Source organism: Pundamilia nyererei, unplaced genomic scaffold (assembly GCF_000239375.1).
Source record: "Pundamilia nyererei isolate P.nyererei 1_Seehausen unplaced genomic scaffold, PunNye1.0 scaffold00003, whole genome shotgun sequence".
In the NCBI taxonomy this organism is placed as follows: Eukaryota; Metazoa; Chordata; class Actinopteri; order Cichliformes; family Cichlidae; genus Pundamilia; species Pundamilia nyererei.
Window position 1 is genome coordinate 3,453,501 of NW_005187404.1, and position 20,684 is coordinate 3,474,184.

At 37.2% G+C, this 20,684-nt stretch overlaps 2 protein-coding genes across 2 annotated transcripts in view; one reads left to right on the plus strand and one right to left on the minus strand.

The window, feature by feature from the left end:
- LOC102204038 (nuclear mitotic apparatus protein 1-like) overlaps positions 1 to 6,135 on the minus strand; it is a 13,673-nt gene extending 7,538 nt beyond the window's left edge. The window contains exons 1-14 of the mRNA XM_013910397.1: positions 5,957 to 6,135; positions 5,620 to 5,702; positions 5,423 to 5,508; positions 4,951 to 5,024; positions 4,229 to 4,317; positions 4,069 to 4,143; positions 3,856 to 3,949; positions 3,580 to 3,739; positions 3,256 to 3,395; positions 2,964 to 3,075; positions 2,321 to 2,438; positions 1,856 to 1,996; positions 1,461 to 1,574; positions 2 to 1,285 (exon numbers count right to left, since the gene is read on the minus strand). Coding sequence (XP_013765851.1) covers positions 2 to 1,285; positions 1,461 to 1,574; positions 1,856 to 1,996; positions 2,321 to 2,438; positions 2,964 to 3,075; positions 3,256 to 3,395; positions 3,580 to 3,739; positions 3,856 to 3,949; positions 4,069 to 4,143; positions 4,229 to 4,317; positions 4,951 to 5,024; positions 5,423 to 5,508; positions 5,620 to 5,658 — 2,526 coding nt within the window. The 5' untranslated portion in view covers positions 5,659 to 5,702; positions 5,957 to 6,135. The remainder of the gene's footprint in view (position 1; positions 1,286 to 1,460; positions 1,575 to 1,855; positions 1,997 to 2,320; positions 2,439 to 2,963; positions 3,076 to 3,255; positions 3,396 to 3,579; positions 3,740 to 3,855; positions 3,950 to 4,068; positions 4,144 to 4,228; positions 4,318 to 4,950; positions 5,025 to 5,422; positions 5,509 to 5,619; positions 5,703 to 5,956) is intronic.
- A 1,706-nt stretch (positions 6,136 to 7,841) lies between these two features.
- Positions 7,842 to 11,836, plus strand: LOC102212844 (uncharacterized). Its single transcript, XM_005720690.1, has 10 exons — positions 7,842 to 8,154; positions 9,147 to 9,476; positions 9,652 to 9,750; positions 9,853 to 9,924; positions 10,475 to 10,573; positions 10,694 to 10,879; positions 10,977 to 11,024; positions 11,120 to 11,182; positions 11,293 to 11,322; positions 11,414 to 11,836. Exons 1-10 carry the CDS (start codon positions 8,082 to 8,084, stop codon positions 11,470 to 11,472), a joined length of 1,059 nt encoding a protein of 352 aa, XP_005720747.1. The 5' UTR covers positions 7,842 to 8,081; the 3' UTR covers positions 11,473 to 11,836.
- The last annotated feature ends 8,848 nt before the right edge of the window (positions 11,837 to 20,684 follow it).

Genomic DNA, 20,684 nt, shown 5'->3' on the forward strand with positions numbered 1-20,684 from the left:
GAAGTGTGACCAGTTGTTCTTCTTTGGCCTCGACCTGCTCCCTCAGCCGCTTTACCTCATCTTCTGAGGTCATCATCATGTTTTGTAGTGAGTCCTTTTCCTGAGAAAACTCAAATTCCTTCTGTTTCAGCAGGTTTTCTTTAACCTGAGCCTGCTCTGTTGCAGTCTTCAGTGATTCATTCAAACACTGCACTTGACCCTGAAGACTTTGGATCTCATTCTGTAGAGTCTCTGACTCCATGTAGTTGTTGGTCTTCATCTCATCTACCTCAGCCTCTTTAGTCTGGATTTCCTGCTTCAGTCGATTCACTTCTGCTTCAAGAACTGAAATTTGCTTCCTAAGCTCTTCACTCTGCAAAGTGCTTTCCTCTTGCTGTTTGGCCATTACAGCTTCTCTGGCTTGAGCATGGTCCTTGGCCATTTCAAGAGAATGGGTCATGCTTTTTATTTGGTTGTTCAGATCATCAAGCTCTTGCTGCAACAATGCAGAGCGTGTAGAGGCCTCAGTCTCTAGCCGAGCCATCTGTTTTTCCTTAGCATGAATATCTGCATTTAGCCTCTTGATTTCTTCTCGAGATGCTGTCTTCTGCTTCTCGAGTGCTTCCATATGTTCAGCACTTTGTTGTTGAAGTAGCTCTATTTGTTGGACATTCTCTTGTGCGATTTTATCCAGTAAGTCTTGCTTCATGTGAATTTCCTGCTCCGCCTGTTTGAGAGATGAACTAAGGTCTTCCACTTGAGCTGTTAAGATCTGGATTTTGTCACTGAGAGTTTCTTGCACATTAGACTTCTCAAGAAGTAACTTGGCAAGCTCTTCTTCTTTGGCTCGAATTTCATCTTTGTTTTTGTTAGTTTCATCTGTAAGAATGTCAACTTCATCTTTGAGACTGTTAATTTGTTGCTCTTTAACAGCCAACAGAGAAGTAGCAGCAGTTAACTTTGTCTCAAGATCGTTCACCTTTTCTTCAGTCTGATGAAGAAGATCTTCCTTTGCTTGCTTAATTTCCTGTAGTTTTTTAATTTCTTGTTCACAAGCAGCAATATGCTGTTGTAGCCTGTCTGTCTGCTCATTTTTTTGCTGCTCAACCTGCTCAAGCTGAAGCTTAAGGACTCGGATCTCTTCCTGAAGAACTCCCCTCTGCTCATGTATCTCCTTAATTTCTTGGTGGCATTCCTCCAGTTGCTGAGTTTTAGCATGAATCTCCAGCTCAGCCTTTTTCAGGGAGAAATGTGTAGTCTCTAGCTCATTCTTCAAACCCCTGATTTCAGTCTCCAACATTTCTCTCTGGCAATTTAAGAAGAACCAACAATTATAATCAATGAAGTAGAAAATAAAATTTCCAAACTTAAACTGAAAATAAACAATTCAAGATGTTTATCGCTTACCATAATATTTTATACATTTTTTATATTTTCAATTAAGTTTGCTTTTAAAATTGTTAGCTTTTACATATAATTACCTCTACTATGGGTCCCATATTTTCCCCAACTTCATCCTTACTGGCCTTGCTTATTTCATCCTCCAAACAGGAAATCTTTCCTTGAAGGATTTGAATTTGTTCTGTAAGGAGTTCCTGAGAAATGAGAAAGGGAGCAGCTTACAGTAAATTAATTTGTATAAAACCCAACATTTAATGAGATCAATGGAGAAATAAGATTACTTACAGTCAACACAAAACTAATATAACTACTCTTCTTTATTTATAATAAAATAGGCAGACATGAGCATTTAAATGTGCTTTTCTTCTGAGTCTTTAACAGACATGATGTTTCCTATTCATTGTCCTTTTTGCATTCAGATTTCTCTGAATGACACAGGAATGCATGTTAAACAATATCTCTTGTGAATCTACACCTTTTGAGCAGTTGCTTGGTTGAGCTCAGACTGTAGATGGTTTCTTTTGTTTCTCCACTCCTCCTGAGCAGACGCTTGACTTTCCGTCAGTCTACCAACTTCTGTCTCAAAGGCGGCAAGCTGTGAGCACACAGCTCTCACCTGAGAAAATTTTTAAAAAATAAAAAGGTTTTTCAAATCCATGTTTTGATCTCAAAACTGACACAAAAAACTCCTCAATACTTTAAAAGGTTTCTACTAGTGAAACACTCTCCAGAAACATGAAATGCACATGACCTTTACTGAATCCTGTCATGAGTGAGAATTCACTATCACAGATTTGCCTCAAAAGGTTTGGAAGCCATAACAGCAGACACGTTCATTAGATCTTTAGTGTAAATAAGAGACCCTCAAGAAAAAAACAAAACAAACAACAACTTAAAAACAAACAAACAAAAAAAACCAGAATATTTTGCATGTTATTACCTGAGAAGAAAGCACACCGTTTTCATCTGCAAGCTCATCCACTTTGCGCTCCATGAGTGAAGTGTTTGTCTTGAGGTCTTTATTTTGCTTCAGCATCTCATTAAGACGCTTTTGTAAGCTGGAAAATAAATAAATAAATAAAAAATTTACTTTAAAACACTTCTGTACAAAGGTCTAGAAGTACAGACTATTAGTCTGTTGTACAGAATGTAGTCTGTTGTTAGGGGGTTGCTAGGCAACATGATGACAAAATATTGTGTAACTTTTGTGGATAGAAATTAGATGTTATGGTTGTGATATTAAAATGATGATTTTATAGGTAGGGATGGGAATCGAATCCCGGTTCTTATTGAGAACCAGTTCCCACTGTTTCAATTAACTGGAAGCCTAGGCTGTGAATCTCTTAAGATCTCACTGTTAGGTTTGTATGGCCATGTTACTCCTAAATTTCTATCTTGTTCAAAGAGAAGATATAAAACAAAGTTATAAGCTAATCGACCTGTGTGTTCTTCTTTTTTAAAAACAAGAATCGATAAAGAATCAAGTTGTTAAACAGAATTGAAAAAGGAATCGGAATCGTGAAAATCTCATCAATTCCCATCCCTAGTTATAGGTTCATAAATCACTGTTCTTGGGTACTTACTCATTGTTCTTGATCTCAAGCTCATTAATTTGTTCTTTGGTAACATGCTCCTGATCACCTTGTTCTTCCTTTAGTTTATCCAGGCGGTACTGCAACTGGTTAATGCGAGACTCTGGGAAAGAGAGAGAAAGAAAACCAAAGCACGAAGCAAAGTCTATTGAAAACATGACAAGTATAAAAAGCTTAAATGAAAATGCAGACAATCTTAGACAAATATGAGTGGTGCTTTAACAAGAATTTTGCCATTTCTCAAGTCTAACAAAATGCAAACCATACATTCAACAGATAGTACCTCTTTGTTCAATGAGCGCAATCTTGCTGGCCAGCTCCCTCTCCAAACTATCTCGATAGTCTCGCTCCTTGATCATCTGTCGCTGCATTTTCCTCAGCTGAAATTTCGGTGTGTTCATTACATCCTCCAGAGGAGAACTGCTGTGTGAATTAAGCAGATCAGAAAGGTAAAGATTTTCAACGAAATGATGACAACCTGTGGATTTTCATCATGTATATTATAAGATAATGTAATACAAGGAAGTTTGGATTAACATAACCCATAAAACTGAATAAAAATGAATATTGCAACATAACCTGAAAATATTTAAGTCATATCTGGTACCTGACTGAAGAAGAAGCCACAGTTTCTATGTCCACAAATTTAATTCTACTGTTTCGGTGGAAGAAAGGAGACTCATCACCCAAGAAGGAAGAGATGCTTGACATATTGGTACCAGAGGTGGCTGCTGATTGCTCAAATATTTCTTGAGAGAAAGTCAAATCTGAGACAAAGATTGCACAATAGAGTCAAGCCAGTTAGTTTGTTTGTTTTGCTAAAGACTTCTTATTACAGTCTACCTCGGAGGGGAAAAACAAAAGTGACATATTTGTGACTTACGTTTTCCTCTCAGATGAGCGTCAAGTTCCTCGCTCAAATAAACACAACCCTCACTCTCCATCACAAAGGAACTAGTTAGGTGTGCTAGTTCCCGCTAGCAGAGTGGGATTAAATAAATACACACAGAATTAAAATAATAGCACAAAGCAACTCATGAGAAATGAGATGAGATGTATAAGTGTGACCACAATACACCAGCAGCTCCCAGCTTACCTCCACATCGCAGTCCAACATGTTCAGAGTGCAGTGGTCATTCATCATATCATGGTATACAAGCAACAAAAGCACCTAGTGATGTTGCAATAAAAAAGTATGATAAGTGTTTTCTTTGGGCCTTTGAAAAGAAATATGAAAAATAAAGGACGTTTTTTACCTTTGAAATTTCAGCTGTTAGGCTGATGCCATCTCTAATGTGGTCCCAACGCAGAGAAGAGCTCTTGCTTGCATTAAATCTGCAGTCCCCTAAACAACAAAACACACACATGCTCAGGTCAGTAATATATTAATCTCCCATTATAATAAAAATGGTACCAGTGAGGAAGTTTTACAGTGAGGCTCAGGAAGAAAAGCCAATGATCTTTAAACATGAAGGTCAGTTGCTCACATACTGAAGCATCCTTGTGCAAGACACTAAACCCCAAACTAACACTTATCCACTAGAGTTAATGTGTGTTATATGAATGAGTGAATTTGGCTTGTAGGCTAAAACACGCCCTGTAACAGTAGAAAAGTGTTAAATAAGTAGTAGTCCATCTACCAGGACACAATCTGGATCCCACCCAGGAATGCAGGGTGTGTCCAAAGGTGCAAAATATCTGTTATTTAAGGGAGAGAAAACAATGTGTTTAAAGTAAGGATGAGCTCCAAGTTCCTACATTAACACTTTCTGAAATACAAAGCGGTTTAAGCCCAATCAGACCATGAAATCCCCTTTGATCATATGTACTTCAGTCATTGGTTTGGAACAACATAAGCCTCAATAAGCTAAAGTGCTGTGATTCACCAGCTGGAGCCTTTATTACATATATCTTGTATTAATATCACACTCGTACAAAAAGACACTCTTTTAAGAAGTCTCTCCAGAAAGAAACTCACTTTCTAGAAACTCTGCAATGACTCTGAACCGATCCTCAGTTGCATCATTTAGACAGGGGATGGGCTGCTTTTTCCTAAAATGACAAAGAAAAAGAAGAAAAATATAATAAAATAAATGTCTGTGAAGGTTCTCAGTCATCCAGGTCATCGTAGTCAAAGGAGCTTGCAAAGAAAAGCGTCTGGACTTCTTAAGTTACTTGAAGACATTTCACCTCTCATCCGAGAAGCTTCTTCAGAGAGGTTCTCGGAAGCTTCTCGGATGAGAGGTGAAACGTCTTCAAGTAACTTAAGAAGTCCAGACACTTTTCTTTGCAAGCTCCTTTGACAATAATAAAATAAAGGTTTACTGCAAGGAAGTAAGAGCTCTATATTTTCCAAAAAGCACACAACCAACACGTTTAACACCCTGTCAGTCGCTGACACTCCCTGTTTACACAGGCTAAACATTACACCGCATTGCCAGCATACTTACAGCATATAAACAAGTCTAAGTAAGATCAATCCGTCCTGCAAGTCATCGATGGTCAGCTCTGAGTCACAGAGTTTTAAACTGTTCACCTATAAAATTATAGTTTGGAGAGAAAAAAACAAAACAAAAAAGGGTGATTAAAACTTTAAACATTAGTGCAATCATTTCACCGTAATGTCCACTAACATAACTCAACTTACCCAGGAAAGTAAAGACTTTACAGCCAAGTTCATCTCCATCTTGGCTGACCCTTTATTCAAAAAAGGGATTTACACTCAGGAAACTATAAAACAAAAAGCTATGTTAAATACTTGCAAGCTATCCAATTAGCACCGATTAACATTGTTGCACGACATTTTTTAACTACTACTACTTAACAAGTACCTGACAATAATATCTACACTATGTTTCAGCAAAGTTATTTTGACCATGATGTTTTAAAACACCAGCTGCCGACCTACTGTTGCGCCGAAATGGAGCTGCCAAAGGGTTCAGTAACGTCTATTAAGTCGAACGGTAGTAAAAATCGTGACTCACCTTAAAGGTTAGCAATTCTTGCCACTTGTACAGCAGTAGTCTATAGTGTAGCTTATTAGTGTCTGAAGACACGCCTGCCTGTCTACAGAACATAGAGTTACTGGTAGAAAATAAACAGTCCCATGTGAACTACCACCAAATTCAAAAAGAGACGAAGAAAATTGAACCAGCCAATCCGTTTACACGTATACGCGCATCTGAAAAATAGGCAAAGTTGATTGGTTTACAAAGCGGAAGTTGTGCTCGATCATTTCCGGGCAACACAGGCACTGCGGAAAAGTTAAATAAATAAATTACATCCTATCTCATTTTTAAACACTTTATTTGACCTCCATGCCAAGTGACATGAGTTACGGAAAACGGCGAAGGAGAATTTGTAAGGGCGTAAGAGAACCGCGGCGTTCGTTCGGCGTCTCATGTTGATGACGTTTGCCAAGGTGAAACTACAATCTTCCGAGGAAGGACTGCAAGCGCAGCTGTCAAAACGAAATGATGACGTTTTGGGTCACCATTGTTTAAACGTGGAAAACCCAGTGAAACATAGATCCTTACAATGGATGGAATAGAAAATAAATATATACACTCAGTGGACACTTTATTGGGTACACTTTGCTAGTTCTGGGTGGAACTACAGAAATACTTAAATGCTACCTGGCAGAAATTTAATTAGATACTGGAGTACTGGCCCAACTTTTATGTCTTGGATTAATTACATTCTCCATTTTGTAGACAAATTATGACTTGTAGAATAGCTGAGAGCCTGCAGGTGGCAGGCTAAACTATGATGACAATGTTCACATGACATTTTCTTTAAATGAGAGATTCGGCACAAGCTTTTACAGTAAACAGCCAGTGGGAGGTGAAAAACACATTTCTCAGCACTATAGCTATATACTATACTATTTAGTTACTTATGGTTTTAAACTACACCGTTTGACATTTTATTTTATTTTTTAATCTATTAGCTATTATATATTTTTATATTTTTTGGTATGATGTCCAGAGGTACCAAAGAAGTTCAAATGTTTGATAAAAGGGCCTGAAATCCAACTTTTCCTGTGATGAAAGTGACTGTTTTTATGTTAAGGTCGGACTCCTGTGACCCTGTGGGACTTATTTCAGTCAAAAACTAAGGACAGCTGCCAGTGACAGCTAAAGGAAACACACATGGCTTCAGCTGGTTAACCTATGACCTGATAGATGAAGTCCCTTTATTTTGGAATTGTGAATCTGTTGTTTGCCAGCTCTTTAAATTCATATAGACTGATATTTCATACCACACAATGACAGAAAAACACCTTAGACATATTTAAATATAATCCTAACCCACGAATTCTCAAAACAGAATCAGCAAAATTAGAATTGAGGTGGCACTGAACCTTGACTGACTTGGAAACTTTCCCAACCTTGTGAAACCTTAAACTATGACAAAACACTGCAGAGGCGTGGATTTGAGTGACAGAGGCAGTGACCTTTATTTACTTACAGTTTACCAAACCACACCAAGTATTAATGTACATTTAAACAATTCTACAAAAGCAACCAACAAAATGTGAACTTACACAATGTTATACCATGATAGTTATATTAAAGTATACTCTATAATAGATTAATATTAGAACTTTTATATGAAAATTTAAATCTGATGTAAAGCATGGCCCATCTCAGAGTCTTTGTTTATTGCTGAGTAACTGAAATTTTGATTAACCAATTCACTTAAAACACAACACTCGGATCTTATGTTGATTAAAAGAAAACCTGCACGTGACATTGCACATGACAATGATCACTTCATATATTTATCTTTCTTTGTGTCTCGTACTCCGGAAACATCAACATCATTTCCACAGGAAGTGGTCTGAAGCAGACTTTTGCATCAGGTCCTTTCTGCTGTCTGTCAAAAGTACATTATCACTGTTTGAAAGATATTTTTTTTAGTCATTTGGTTTCATTTGGGGGTTTTTTCATGACTGCTGCTCAGTTAAAATAATGGTTGTGTTAATCTGGCTGTAGTTAATATAAAGAATTTCTTCAAAGAAGTGAAACTGGTGGTCTTGTGGTTTTGTTCCGTGATGCTTGAACAGGTTAATATATCATCGTCAGGGTGCTGCTCACACTGTACAAGATGGTGATGAAGATGCACGTTGCCAGGTGGACTCTCCTTTTTGCCCTGTGCTTCACTTGTGTGTCTTCAAATGGTAAGTTTTTTGTTTTTTAAGAAATCTTAAAATATAATGTTAAAAATGTAAAAAAATTATAACCAGTTTTAATGTAATGTTTAGAAAATATATGTCAACATAAGTCTGTCAGGTTTTCTTCCAATTCTCTCTTTTTTTTTCTTTTTTTTTCTTTTTGTAAATATTTGACTCTACTGAGTGAAGAGCTGAGAATCTGGCCAATGAAAAGTACACTTAATGTATTTAGACCGTTAAACTATCACTTAACTATCATGTTAGGGTAAAATCTTCTATAAACTATCTTAGAGCAAGCTGGTTAAAACCAGTTGCAAAACTGGGACATGACATTTTAAAAAAAGAGAGACATCTACAGAATTAAATTAAATAATAAACTTGGTCTGAATGACCAGTGAGGGATTCCAACCAGACCTCAGTGCGGAGGTGGGACAATGTGTTTTTTTCTGACAGTGACACATGGCAACTTGTGTTTATTGCAGAAAAGGTGAACTCTATGTCATGCAAAGGTATTTGCAGAGCAAATTCACAAAATAATAATATTATTAAATATTATTAAAACTATTCTGAAAACGAAACAAGGTAAACTTCCAGCGATCTAAAGTCTACCAGCAACCTCTTTTCTAAAGATGAAGCAATCTTAAGATCACTCATAACACCTGAAGAAAACACAAAGGAAATGTTCAACTTTGGCTTAAACTTAACTAAACTGTTGTTTATCTGCATTTTAAAGAGTATATCTGCTTGATTTTTAACTTTATTTTAACATTTGCATAAAAGATCTTTTTCTCATTGATATAGTAACACAGGGTCATTTTTTACCTGTTTGTGGGTGGGCCATATAAGATTGTTAATGGTTTTAAAAAGCATGATTAAGGTTATCACTTATACATTATTAGTCTTTGTCACAATCACTTAGTTACATTTCAGAAATCCACATCCTTTAACGGAGTGACCTAAACTTTCTATTTTGTTTCATTTTTCCCTTTATGATGAAGAATCCTCTGAACATTTAGGAGAAATCGGTGAAGAGCACAGACTGAAGGCTCCACTTGGTTCATCTGTGCTTCTACCATGCAACATTCAAACAAGCAAGTTCAAATGGGTGACGTGGAACTACAGTGGCTCAGGGCAATTGCTCAATCTCTCATCAAAAGGGCACGTTACATTTTTTGACCCCAGAAATGGCCGAGTGAAAGTCTTTCCAAACCAGGGCTCAGAGGGGAACTACTCTATCAGAATTGATGATCTTGAAAAGGCTGACATAGGATTTTACCACTGTATACAGGAGGAGGGAAAATGTGTTCTAGTGGTGCTGGATGAAATAGGTAAGTGGATTTTTACTTGTAGATTTTAAGTTTATTCAATATTAAGCAGCGGCCTGTACTGTTTCTTCTGTCCTTGGATGACAAATGTCAAGACCCAGCACACACGAAAAGGACAAATAAATAAGTTTCTGTTTCCTGTGATATAGATCTTGTTAAACCGCAACTCTTCATGCAGGTACAAAAATCCCATGGCTGGTGATATACATCTGTGCTGGTGTGACTGCTCTATTTCTGCTGGGTACTAGTGGCTACTACACTTACAAAAAATGCAAAGGTGAGAATTGTTCTGTCTGAAATTTAAAGTCAAAGCTGAGTGTTTTAGTGATTGTTTAGGAGGCTCATTGTATATTGAACTCACTTTTTGATTCTGTTGTAGATATCCGTAACAACAAAAGCAACAGCAAAGTAGAGAAGAGTACGGTCATTCCCAGTAGTGCAGCTGCTCCGGGTAAGCAACAATTTCAACTCTGTGTCACTCCAGTAATGTTCATTTGTTCGATGTAAACTAGAAGACATTTGAAATTTGTATTCACAGAGAATAACGTTTGCTTTAAAATCATTTAACTACTTTCTTACTGTTTAAAATTGTATGACAGATGCATAAAATACATATACAAGTATCACTTTCATGGCTATCCATTATGTTTAATGTTCATGTGAATTTGCATTATAATATCACCAATATACATAACACGCTATACAGAGGTAAAACTACAAAACATGTCTTTATCTATCAAATCATAGACTGTGTACTACCTTTCAGCTGTTCATTTATAGTTTTAGAAAATAATTTGATGTTTTTAATCAATATCATTAAGTAACTGTTAGGTCAATTGTTAACCAACGTACTTTAAAGGTGCTATTTCAACCATTTATTCACTCTTTGACAGTTAATTGCATATTTAATTCATCCCTTTTTTGTTTGTGAAGCTGTCTTCATGTTTAGCAGAACCAAACAGAAGAGCTCTTTCAGTTACTCTGCTAATGTTTCACTGCAGGTCCCAGTGCCCCACCCGTGACAACAATCAACATACCAGTAGGTGTGCATGTACATGTACCACAGGCAGTAAGACCCTACACTCATGATCTTGTTTATGGTGAGTTTACTCATTTTTTTCTTCTCTTCCTCACTATTAAACAAACATTTTGAAGTCATTGTATATCAACTGAAAAATGAAAAAAAAAAAAGTTCAGTATATAATGTTCTCAAACAATAGAAAATGATGACCAGTTCCCAACCAGTGCTGACCCCACCAGAAGTAATCCACACGGAGCTGTGCAGTATCTGGACAGGACCCAGCCTCAACAGCCCGGTCTAAGCAGCGGTGGAATTTATCCAAATTTGGATCAGTTTCGCTTTGAAAGGGTGGAAAGTCAGAGAACCAAACATAGATTTCATTTAGGTGCTTAGAAAAAGTCAATATGCTTACTGCAGTTTGCATTATTGGTGACTTCTAAATTGTAACAGTGTGAAGTAACCATCTTCTCTTACCCCATTAGAGCTTTTCAGCAGATTACGGCCACCAAGTTTCAGTCAGCATTATTACGGTAGAATGAGCAATTCTAGTCATCTTTTATTTTTATAATGATGCTATCATCATTTCAGTTCTGTCTGATTTTGACTCATCCATTTTATTTCACAGTAAACCAACATGATCTCCGCAAGCAACACGCCAAGTCGAAGCAGGTGGAGAATCAAAAGAGAGGTAGTTAGTGTTCGCTGAGTTTTCTCCAAATGATCAGAATTATTTGTCACGGTTGGAGAATAAGCACAAAACACTGACTTCTGTTCTTTCCTCACCTGTTTCTTTACCAGCAGGCCGCGAGAAGAAGAAAAACAAAGACAGTGAGTGCTGACTTCATCTGTGGGCATGTTAGAGATGGAATAATACTGTGCACTGAACTGCTCTCCCGATTTTCCACTCTTTCCCTCTCAGACTGTGAATACAAAAACCCGATTTACAACATGAGCACCGAACAGCTCAGCCAGCTGTAGAGAATGAAGGGCACGAATGAAGGAGTTTAAATCTCATTTGAGAATGAGGGCTACGAATTCTTTTCTATTTTACTCCTTTAAGGTGATCCATGTCTTTTTGTATTTGTTTGTACTGTAAGTGCGCTGCATTCCACTATTCTCTTGAATGCTGTTAGAATAAAGTTCATCAGTGTCTTCACATATAAACTGATTGCATGATGAATATACTAAAAATGTCTTCTATTGATATGTTTACCACTATGTACAGAGTTGTGTGACTGTAGAGATGTGTGCTGTTTAAACTTACAGATTGTTGTATTGAGCCTGTGTGTATGACATTGAAATAAGACTTTCTAAAAAATAAAAACTGTTTTATTGCCTTTCTATTATTTTAAAGAGAAAAATTCAAGATGTTTTTTCTTAGAAACAAAATCCCCCGCCCCCCCACACACACGCACGCAGTGACTGTAACTTTAACAAGTTGGGGGGAAACCCATCTTGAAAAACTGATAACACCAGAGGGTGACCACACGATGCTCATGTTGTGTGGGCAGACACCTCACTGTCTACTGGCTGCATCAGTTTGCAGATCACTTTCTGATCTGCTGGGTTGCTTTTACCCTCCTGGTGGGAGAGGTGGCAATTAAAGCTAACAACAACCAGCGGCGCCCTCGCACTCAGCAACCACGAGTGAAGACCAAGTTTATTCTGGTGACATTTACTTTCTTTTCACTGCCTATTCTGAAATGTGAAACCCTGGCTGTTTCAAAACTATTTCGAAACACTGTGAAAATCAAAAAGGCCACTTTGATTTGCTGTGAGGAGTTCATGTCTCTCTATATATCAAAGAATAAATTCACAGATCTTTTTAATGGCCATTTACGTATACGGTAAGTCATGCGCTGTCAATATATGTACAGGTATGTAGCTTTCAAAGTGCGTGGAGCTTTGAAATGTTTGTTGTGTCTGTGCTTCTATTTCTATTGATTCACACTCAGATGACCACAGCGGATATTACCAAGTCACTGCTATAGCAACTACTTCCTGCAAGAAAGTAACAGCTTGGTTATCTTAACAGTTGCATCCTGGGGATGTTTTGTGAGAAAGAAAAGTAAGATAAACCCATTGTGTATTCTTCTAAAAGGACTTTTATTTTCAAAACTTTTCTTTAACTCAACATAAATATAACACAAATTTAACCATTTTCATTGAAGCACGTGCCAGCAGTGGCAGAGTTGAGTCAGAAAAGTGTTGAGTCTTTGCCTCTAATCTGTGAAAGGAAGATGAAAGGTAATGCACAGAAATATCACAATATATTTTAGTTTCTGTTTATCAAATAATTTAAGCATGTTTTCCACAGAAGTGTCATCAAAGCAGTTTCTCTGCAGCAAAGATGGCTTCAACATTACCATACACAAGCATGCAACAATGCTCCCTCTGAATCTGGATACAGTCTGGATTCATTCTGGCCAAAATCCCAACTGTAAACCCAAGAAAAGATGAGCTGATGCCATCACTTTCATCTTTCTGTTCAGTGACTGTGGCACTCGGTCTATGGTAACCATCAGCCTTTAGAATATAAATAATGTTATATATTTACAGTGTGAGTTATTGCATGTAAATTAAGTACTGCACAGTGGACGATGACACACTTCACACTTTTTTTTTTAAAGATAGTTGTCACTCATTCTAGTTTCCTTTTCCTTTTGTCTCACTGTGCAGTGCAGCTTTGCACTAACTCAAATGACTCAACTAGGCATCAGGGTTCAGCAAAAAAAAAAAAGTCAGAGCGCCCACTTAAACTGAGGAGGAAAGGAACAAGAACTGAACTGAGGATTGCCAAAAGTCAGTTTCATTCCTATTTTTGTTTTAAAAAATATTTTTTGTATGTGTTAATATGATTAAAATGTGGTGGGTCTTACTCAGATATGTTTATCTGCAGATTCCTCATATAGGTCTTTCTATTCCAATTTTTACCATCCAATAGTAGCTGAGCGTGGCCAGCCCGTGTATGTGGAGCTGTTTGTAGTCAAACGTGAGGACAGGGACTTTGTTCTGCTGCCGGAGGACAGCTGGGCTACACCGACTGAGGACTCAGATGGCCAACAAAGATGGAAACTGCTGCTAGTGACAGCCACAAAACAGTTATGCTGCAAGTTTCCAATACAGAACTAGGATAATCCTCCATTCACAAGTGGTTTGTGGTTAGACTTTTCTCTTTTGTGAAATCCCCAACAGCTGAAAACCTGGTATGTTAAAGAGAATTTGTAGAGAATTCGTATCATTTTATCGTTAAGCTTTGCTACAGTACTTTTTCTCCTACAGGTGCATTTCTACTGAAATGTAGAGATCTCTAAGGGGCCAGGGAGCCTGCAGCCTTGCAGTAGTGGGAAATCGACTTTTAAACTGTTCATCTTTTGTCTTATAAATCTAAAAATAACACTGATCTCACACATTAACATGTAACACTGTGAACAAAAGATTGTTTTTCTTTGTTTTGGTGGAGTGCATAAATCAGGAAGACCTCCTGGATCACTATATGACAATCAAATCAACCAAGAACTGTACAGTTTGTAATGGATATTAAATTGTACCTTGGCTCCCAAAAGACGTTTTCCTTATAATATTTGATCACATATTTAATTCTATAATCCTCCAGTCACTGCACAGCTGTATTGTCACTTTGGGTTGTTCGTGTCAGCAGCAGGGCTGGACTGCGACAAAAAAATCAGCCTGGGCATTTTGACTAAAAACCAGCGTACTAGGTAATATAGGAAAAGCCATAAAGCCTTTAAATGAACAAAAACGCTTTTGTGACAGTGGTGTACACTGTCCTGTTGGTATATATGTATGATTTCTATATATTTTGCATCAGATGACCACTTTGATTGTAAGATTCTGATAATTATTTATTAAAAGCTAGACATTCTAAATGAGAATAAGAAAGAACTATTTCTTTGTGCCCCCCTTTCCCTGTTAATGCCCTACCTGACCCAAGGCAAACCTTTAGACCCGTCCCAGTACAGTTACCAGCTGTCAGCAACTGTCAGAAACGGTTCGTAACTTCCCTTCAACTCATTCGTCACCTAAAAGGTAAACCTGTTTCTCCATCACCTGTTCAGCTCTCATTCAGTAAGGACATCTCCCGTTTTCATCTTCATATTTCCCTCTCACCAGATATCCAAACCGATATATGCCCTGTATGCCCGATGGTCAGTCCAGCTGTGGTCAACAGGTTGTCTGTTCAGATGCACGCAAGGAGCAGATCCAGATGTTGTGTGAACAGCAGTGTTGTTTTTACGAGTAGTTACGATAAAAGACCAGTAGATGTCGCCCTATGTCAGCTAGCACATTAACATTTTTCAGTGTCGGATATAGATCTGATATAAATATAGATCTACTGCAAACAAATGGCTGTTTATGCAACTACAAAACAGTGTCAGCTTTTGTTCTGTAAATCTGTTTGACTCATTCAAATTGTACTAGAATCGATCTCTAATGAACTACATTCGCTAACAGCTGACGTCATGTGGAAGCAAATGAAAAAGTACAATTTGAAAATATCCATTCAAATTCAATTAAAATTGCGAATCTTCACATTTGTGCATGGGTTTAAACAAACAAGCATGTTTTTTTTTTTATAATGGATCAAGTGCTGCTCATGGAGAGCGAGTGAGTGAGGGAGGTGGGCAGGAAGTAAAAGTCACAGCAAGATACCAGAGATAACATCTTTCAAAGTACAACAGGAATCGACCTCAAAAATCATAAACATGGATCCCACTCAAGAGCTTCAAATTTAGAATTTAAGGGTTTAAGATGAGACACTTAATCGTATTCACAAGCATTCAAAATCCCTAAACAACAAATGGTAACCAGAACACAAATAAAGCAAGAGTCCAAACTACATACCTCGCATAGCACAAAAAAAAATAAAAAAATAAATGAAGCGCAAAACCAACACAAAAAAAAAAACGGGGAAAAAAAACAACAACTTCGGAAAAACTTTTAAAAAATTATGTTGGTTTGACACCATTGATACAGACTCATTAATCAGCCATATCATGCAGAATGATGATGTGTTATTTTAAACAATAGTTTTAATTGTATTGTGCATGGTCAGCCAGAGCAGATGGACTGGATGGGTAACTTGCTTGAACAGGGGAAATTAGATTCAGCACACCTAAAAAATGCATAAATAAAAACACATTTTATTACCAAATCTACTCAATTTTACTTATAACTGTCAAAGTAGGTCAGTAGAATTCAGCTGATGGGGAAAAGTGACCTTTTTGGACAGCCTGGACCCCTGGAGCCCGTCCATAATGCAGACACTGGTGTAGATTATTATGATAACACTAATTGTTAAGAGCTCCCTCACCTTAAATTTAACACCACACATCGCACACTGAACAAAATGACAAACTGATGATCTTTTCTGTCCTGCTAGCAAAAAGTAATTTACTGATTAATGTGTTTCTTCTGCTTTTTGTTTTGCAAAAGCAAGCTTGGATATGATGCATAATGAGATCATAACAGGATACACAAGACAAAGTTAAGTTAAAAAAAAGAAGTTAAAATCATCCACTAAAGGCTACACTGCACAACGAGTACGTCTCTGTTTGGCTGTTTTCTCTGTACACACTGCACCAATGAAAAAATACCTTTATTTTGAAAGTTGTGTTTGAATTAGGCCCACCCACCCGTTTTTTTTTGTCAGTGCCAAATATACTTCCGGATGGACCCTTTAAATAGAACCTGTGGTCTTGCGTGTACCCTGATGCTCAAACAGGTTAATACACCATCACCAGGGTGCTGCTCACATTGTACTACATGCTGAGGAAGATGCACGCAGCTGGGTGGACTTTTGTTTTCTGTCTGTGCTTCAACTGTGCGTCTTCAATTGGTAAGTGACTCGGTGGAAGTCTAAAAAGTATGAAACTACTCTAATCAATTAAAAAAAAATAAAAACAAAATGCGGATTGAAATATTTTGGCTGAATATTTGGACTTCTGACCCAGTGGATGGTTCAGAAAAATATTTTAATCAGATTTAAGATATATTAATTAAACTAATCAACTAAAGTTTGTGTCTTTAAAATACCTTTTAAATACCTACTACTTGCTTTGACACTTTCTTGTTTAATGCACTGAAACAGACATATGTTTAATTGTACTTTAGGTCTTTAATTACCTAGATATGATTGTTATACTGTTTAAATATGTTTAAAACTTTATTTTTATCACTGTGTAGCTGGGTTGTAAAGATTGTTAGTGTCAAGGTCTGTGCAGGCAGACCATGATGAGTGGAAAGTAATGGACCCAAATGCAGATTAACAAAACGTGGAAACGAAATTGGATTATAACAAAAGTTGCGCCTTTTATTGAGGCCGGAAAACAGAACATGAACCAAACACTCCTGCTTCTTCTTCCCTGTCATAATTACTCACTTTTATTGAAGAAATGAACACGTCATGAGCTCTGAATACCTGCAGTATGGAGGGGTAAGAGGTTGTTCTGTTGGCTCTTTGATCATCTGACCATGAGATGAGTGAACTAAACTTTCTATTTTGTTTCATTTTTCCCTTTATGATGAAGAATCCTGTGAACATTTAGGAGAAATCGGTGAAGAGCACAGACTGAAGGCTCCATTTGGTTCATCTGTGCTTCTACCATGCAACATTCAAACAAGCAAGTTCAAATGGGTGACGTGGAACTACAGTGGCTCAGGGCAATTGCTCAATCTCTCATCTGAAGGGCACGTTACATTTTTTGACCCCAGAAATGGCCGAGTGAAAGCCTTTCCAAACCAGGGCTCAGAGGGGAACTACTCTATCAGAATTGATGATATTGAAAAGGCTGACATAGGATTTTACCACTGTATACAGGAGGAGGGAAAATGTGTTCGAGTGGTGCTGGATGAAATAGGTAAGTGGATTTTTATTTGTAGATTTTAAATTAATTTAATTTTGAGCTGTAGAGTTTCTTCATTTTGAATAACAAATCTCAAAGCCTGACAGGCAAAAGGACAAATCAATAATCTATTACAATGATGTACTCTGATACATATCTAGTAAAACAGCTGCTCTTCATGCAGGTACACAAAGAATCCCGTGGCTGGTGATTTACATCTCCGCTGGTGTGACTGCTCTATTTGTGGTGGGTGTTGGTGGCCACTATGGCTACCAAAAATGCAAAGGTGAGAACTTGCTGTGTCTGACTGGATTGTCAAGTGATTGTTTTGGAGGGTGGATTGGTCACAGAACCATTGTTCCAGACAAAAAATAATTAAACTGCCAAACTGCAAGATAGCCCATGTTTATAGTCCTGTAGAATTTGTATCACAGAGAAAAAAATTTTTTTTTTTTAAATTAACCTATTTTTAGTTTAAAAAAAAAAAAAAAAAAAAGTTGTTTCAAACCGTAATAAATTAGCTAAGGATTCCAAAATAAATAATCTGTTGTCGGACAGCATAATGCTAAGAGCACTTTTAACACAAACAAATAAAACAATAAATGTCAGACTACTGGAATAACAAATGTGAAATCTAAAATAAAATGTATTGTTTGTTTTCGTACAGGAGAAAACAGGTGAGAGGCCACAGAATCTTCCTTCTATAATTAATCCTCAGAAGAGGGAAAAGAGAAAAAGAAGAGCAAAAATGAAAATACTGAAAAGTTACTAAATTACAAAATTCTATAAATAAAATTATTCATGAACTAACTGCAATTAACAACATCTAAGGTGGCAAAGCCATTTCTAAAGCTTCAGGATTTCAGAGAACCACAGTGAAAGCCATTATCCACAGACGGAGAAAACTTGGAAAAGTGGTGAGCCTTCCCAGGAGTGACCACCTAACAAGAAGACTCCAAGATCACATTGACCTCAGCTAGGAAGTGAAAAAGAAAACAGAACATCATCTCATGAACTGCAGGCCTCACTTGTCTCAGTTAATGTCAGAGGTCATGATTCAATAATAAGAGATATTGCTCCTTATCACAACTGTTTGAAAGTTTTGCTGCTGCCGCACAACCAGTTATTAGGTTTAGGATGCAATTACTTTTTTCACACAGGGCCAGTTAGGTTTGGATCATTTTTTTCCTTTAATAAATGAAATCATCATTTAACGACTACATTTTATACTTACTCAGGCTACCTTTGTGTGATATTGAAGTGTTTGATCTGAAACAGTTTGACAAACATTCAAAAAGAAAAAGAAATCAAGAAGAGGGAAAAACACTTCTTCACAGCACTGGATTTATATATGCTGATTTTTTTTTTTTTTTTTTTTTTTTTTTTGACACAACCCACTGTGGCTTATGGTTCTAATTTAAACTCTTACAGAAACCTGACATTTATGCAGTGTGTGCATCCATGTGTAAATTGCATTGGCTTCTAAAAGAGAAGGTTTGCTTATCTGTTGTTTACTAAAATATAGAAAGTGACAGCAACCACCAAATAAAGCAAGAAAAGAAATATGCAAGTTATATATATTTCAAACATATTAACTTTACTTGACACATGATTATACACTCAATATGCATGGTTTTTTTTTTGGGGGGGGGGGTTTGCAACGGATTATCCAGAACAAAGTTTACTGGGTTCTGTCAAGATCCTTCAAAAAAGGAAAAATAAGTTTTGTACACACCTATTTGCAAACCATCTATCAGTTTCTTAATTTGTAGGGGAAGCTGACATATACCAGAAGAGTTTAATCTGAGACATTCCTTAGCTGCTGCTTTTAACCGTGTTGAATTACCACATTTCTCGCTCCTTTTTCTCATTGCTCTCCTATTACTATGAAATATTTAGAAAAAAGTGAGAACTGTATAAGTCAGCTGGGTACATTAAAGTTGCAGGTGATGTTTCTGCGTGTGAGTTTCAGCAGCTTCGTGCAAACCACCAGTTTTTATTTATACACTGTTTTTTTACCATAATGAGGACAGTAGTTTCCATTCTCTTGGCCCTGAGGCATTAGTGCTAGCAACAACCACCGTCTGCAACCGAGAGGGCTTCTTACTAGCTGTTGCTGTAAAAAAACTCTCTGTTAAAGGTGGAGCTGCTAACATGTGACTTAATTTGACACATTTTGCCTTGATTACTATTTATTATTCCTTTTTCTCTGTCAGCTTTTTCGGTCTCTCTTGTTTTGCTTTTGTTGGTCCATTTTTATCAACCACTACCTTCCCAGTGTGCACAGACATGCAGGGAAGGGGAAGTGCTGATTGTTTTAAGAGATTAGATTGGGCAATCCATTGTCAGTAATAAAAATGAACCAATAGTGCTTGTAGGGCCAGTGGGCAGTGGCCCAGAAGCTGACTTGTAGCCCGTATAAGTATATTGACTTATACTAGATGGTATGCCAGATTACCACTCCAGCCATGGGTGTAAAGTTTTAAGTAAATAGTAAATAAAATTTTATTTATGTAGCACCTTTCTAGACAGAATCAAGTGCAGCACATAAGATAACAATTCATAAAAGGTAAAACAGACAATATAATACAGGCAAAAATTAACCAAAAGCAATTTTAAAAAGGAGAGTTTTGAGTTGTTTTTTTTGTTCTTAGTTTTCTTGATTTTGATTTTCATAAATCAAGATCTTCAGTGGACATTTCAGGTTTTTTCTCTGTCGATTTCTCATTGAAGTCATGATTGTGTTGCTTCACCAGCAGTTCCCCTCTGTGATCAATGGAGATTCAGTTAACTAACGGTGGGGTCACTGCTCCCCCCATTCATAGCCTTCTATTAGTGGTCCATGAACAACTCAGCCCAAAAAGGTTTTAATACCATAAGGTGTCACGGCGGGGTGCGCCGATGTGTGTGGAAACAGGACCCAAAAGCAGATGAGGACAAGGAGTAGTAAGGTCTTAACAAAAAGGTGAGGCTTTATTAAAATGACGGCAGGGTTAAACCAGGAAACCAAAACGAACTGGCAAAACACTAAGAAACAAAACACTAAAGGTACTAAGACCAAAAACTATAACTATGACTGAGGTGGAAATAAACAGGCTAAGACTATGACTAACGTGGAAATACAGACGAAGACTAGAACTATGACTGAGGTGAGGTAAACAGACGACCCAACAATGACATGCAGAAAACAGAGGGCTTAAATACATACATGAGGTGATCAGGGGAAGTGGAGACACATGGGGGAAACAGCTGACTGACATAAACCTAAATGACAGGACCAGGAGGAGGAAAGCTAAATGCAATGAACAAAGAACACATGACACT

Excerpts from the sequence above, each read along its gene's own strand:
- LOC102212844 (XM_005720690.1), top strand. The coding sequence starts at position 8,082 with ATGGTGATGAAGATGCACGTTGCCAGGTGGACTCTCCTTTTTGCCCTG. Across the intron at positions 8,155-9,146 it reads CACTTGTGTGTCTTCAAATG|AATCCTCTGAACATTTAGGA; the intron begins GTAAGTTTTTTG and ends TTTATGATGAAG. Across the intron at positions 11,025-11,119 it reads TTTCAGTCAGCATTATTACG|TAAACCAACATGATCTCCGC; the intron begins GTAGAATGAGCA and ends TTTATTTCACAG.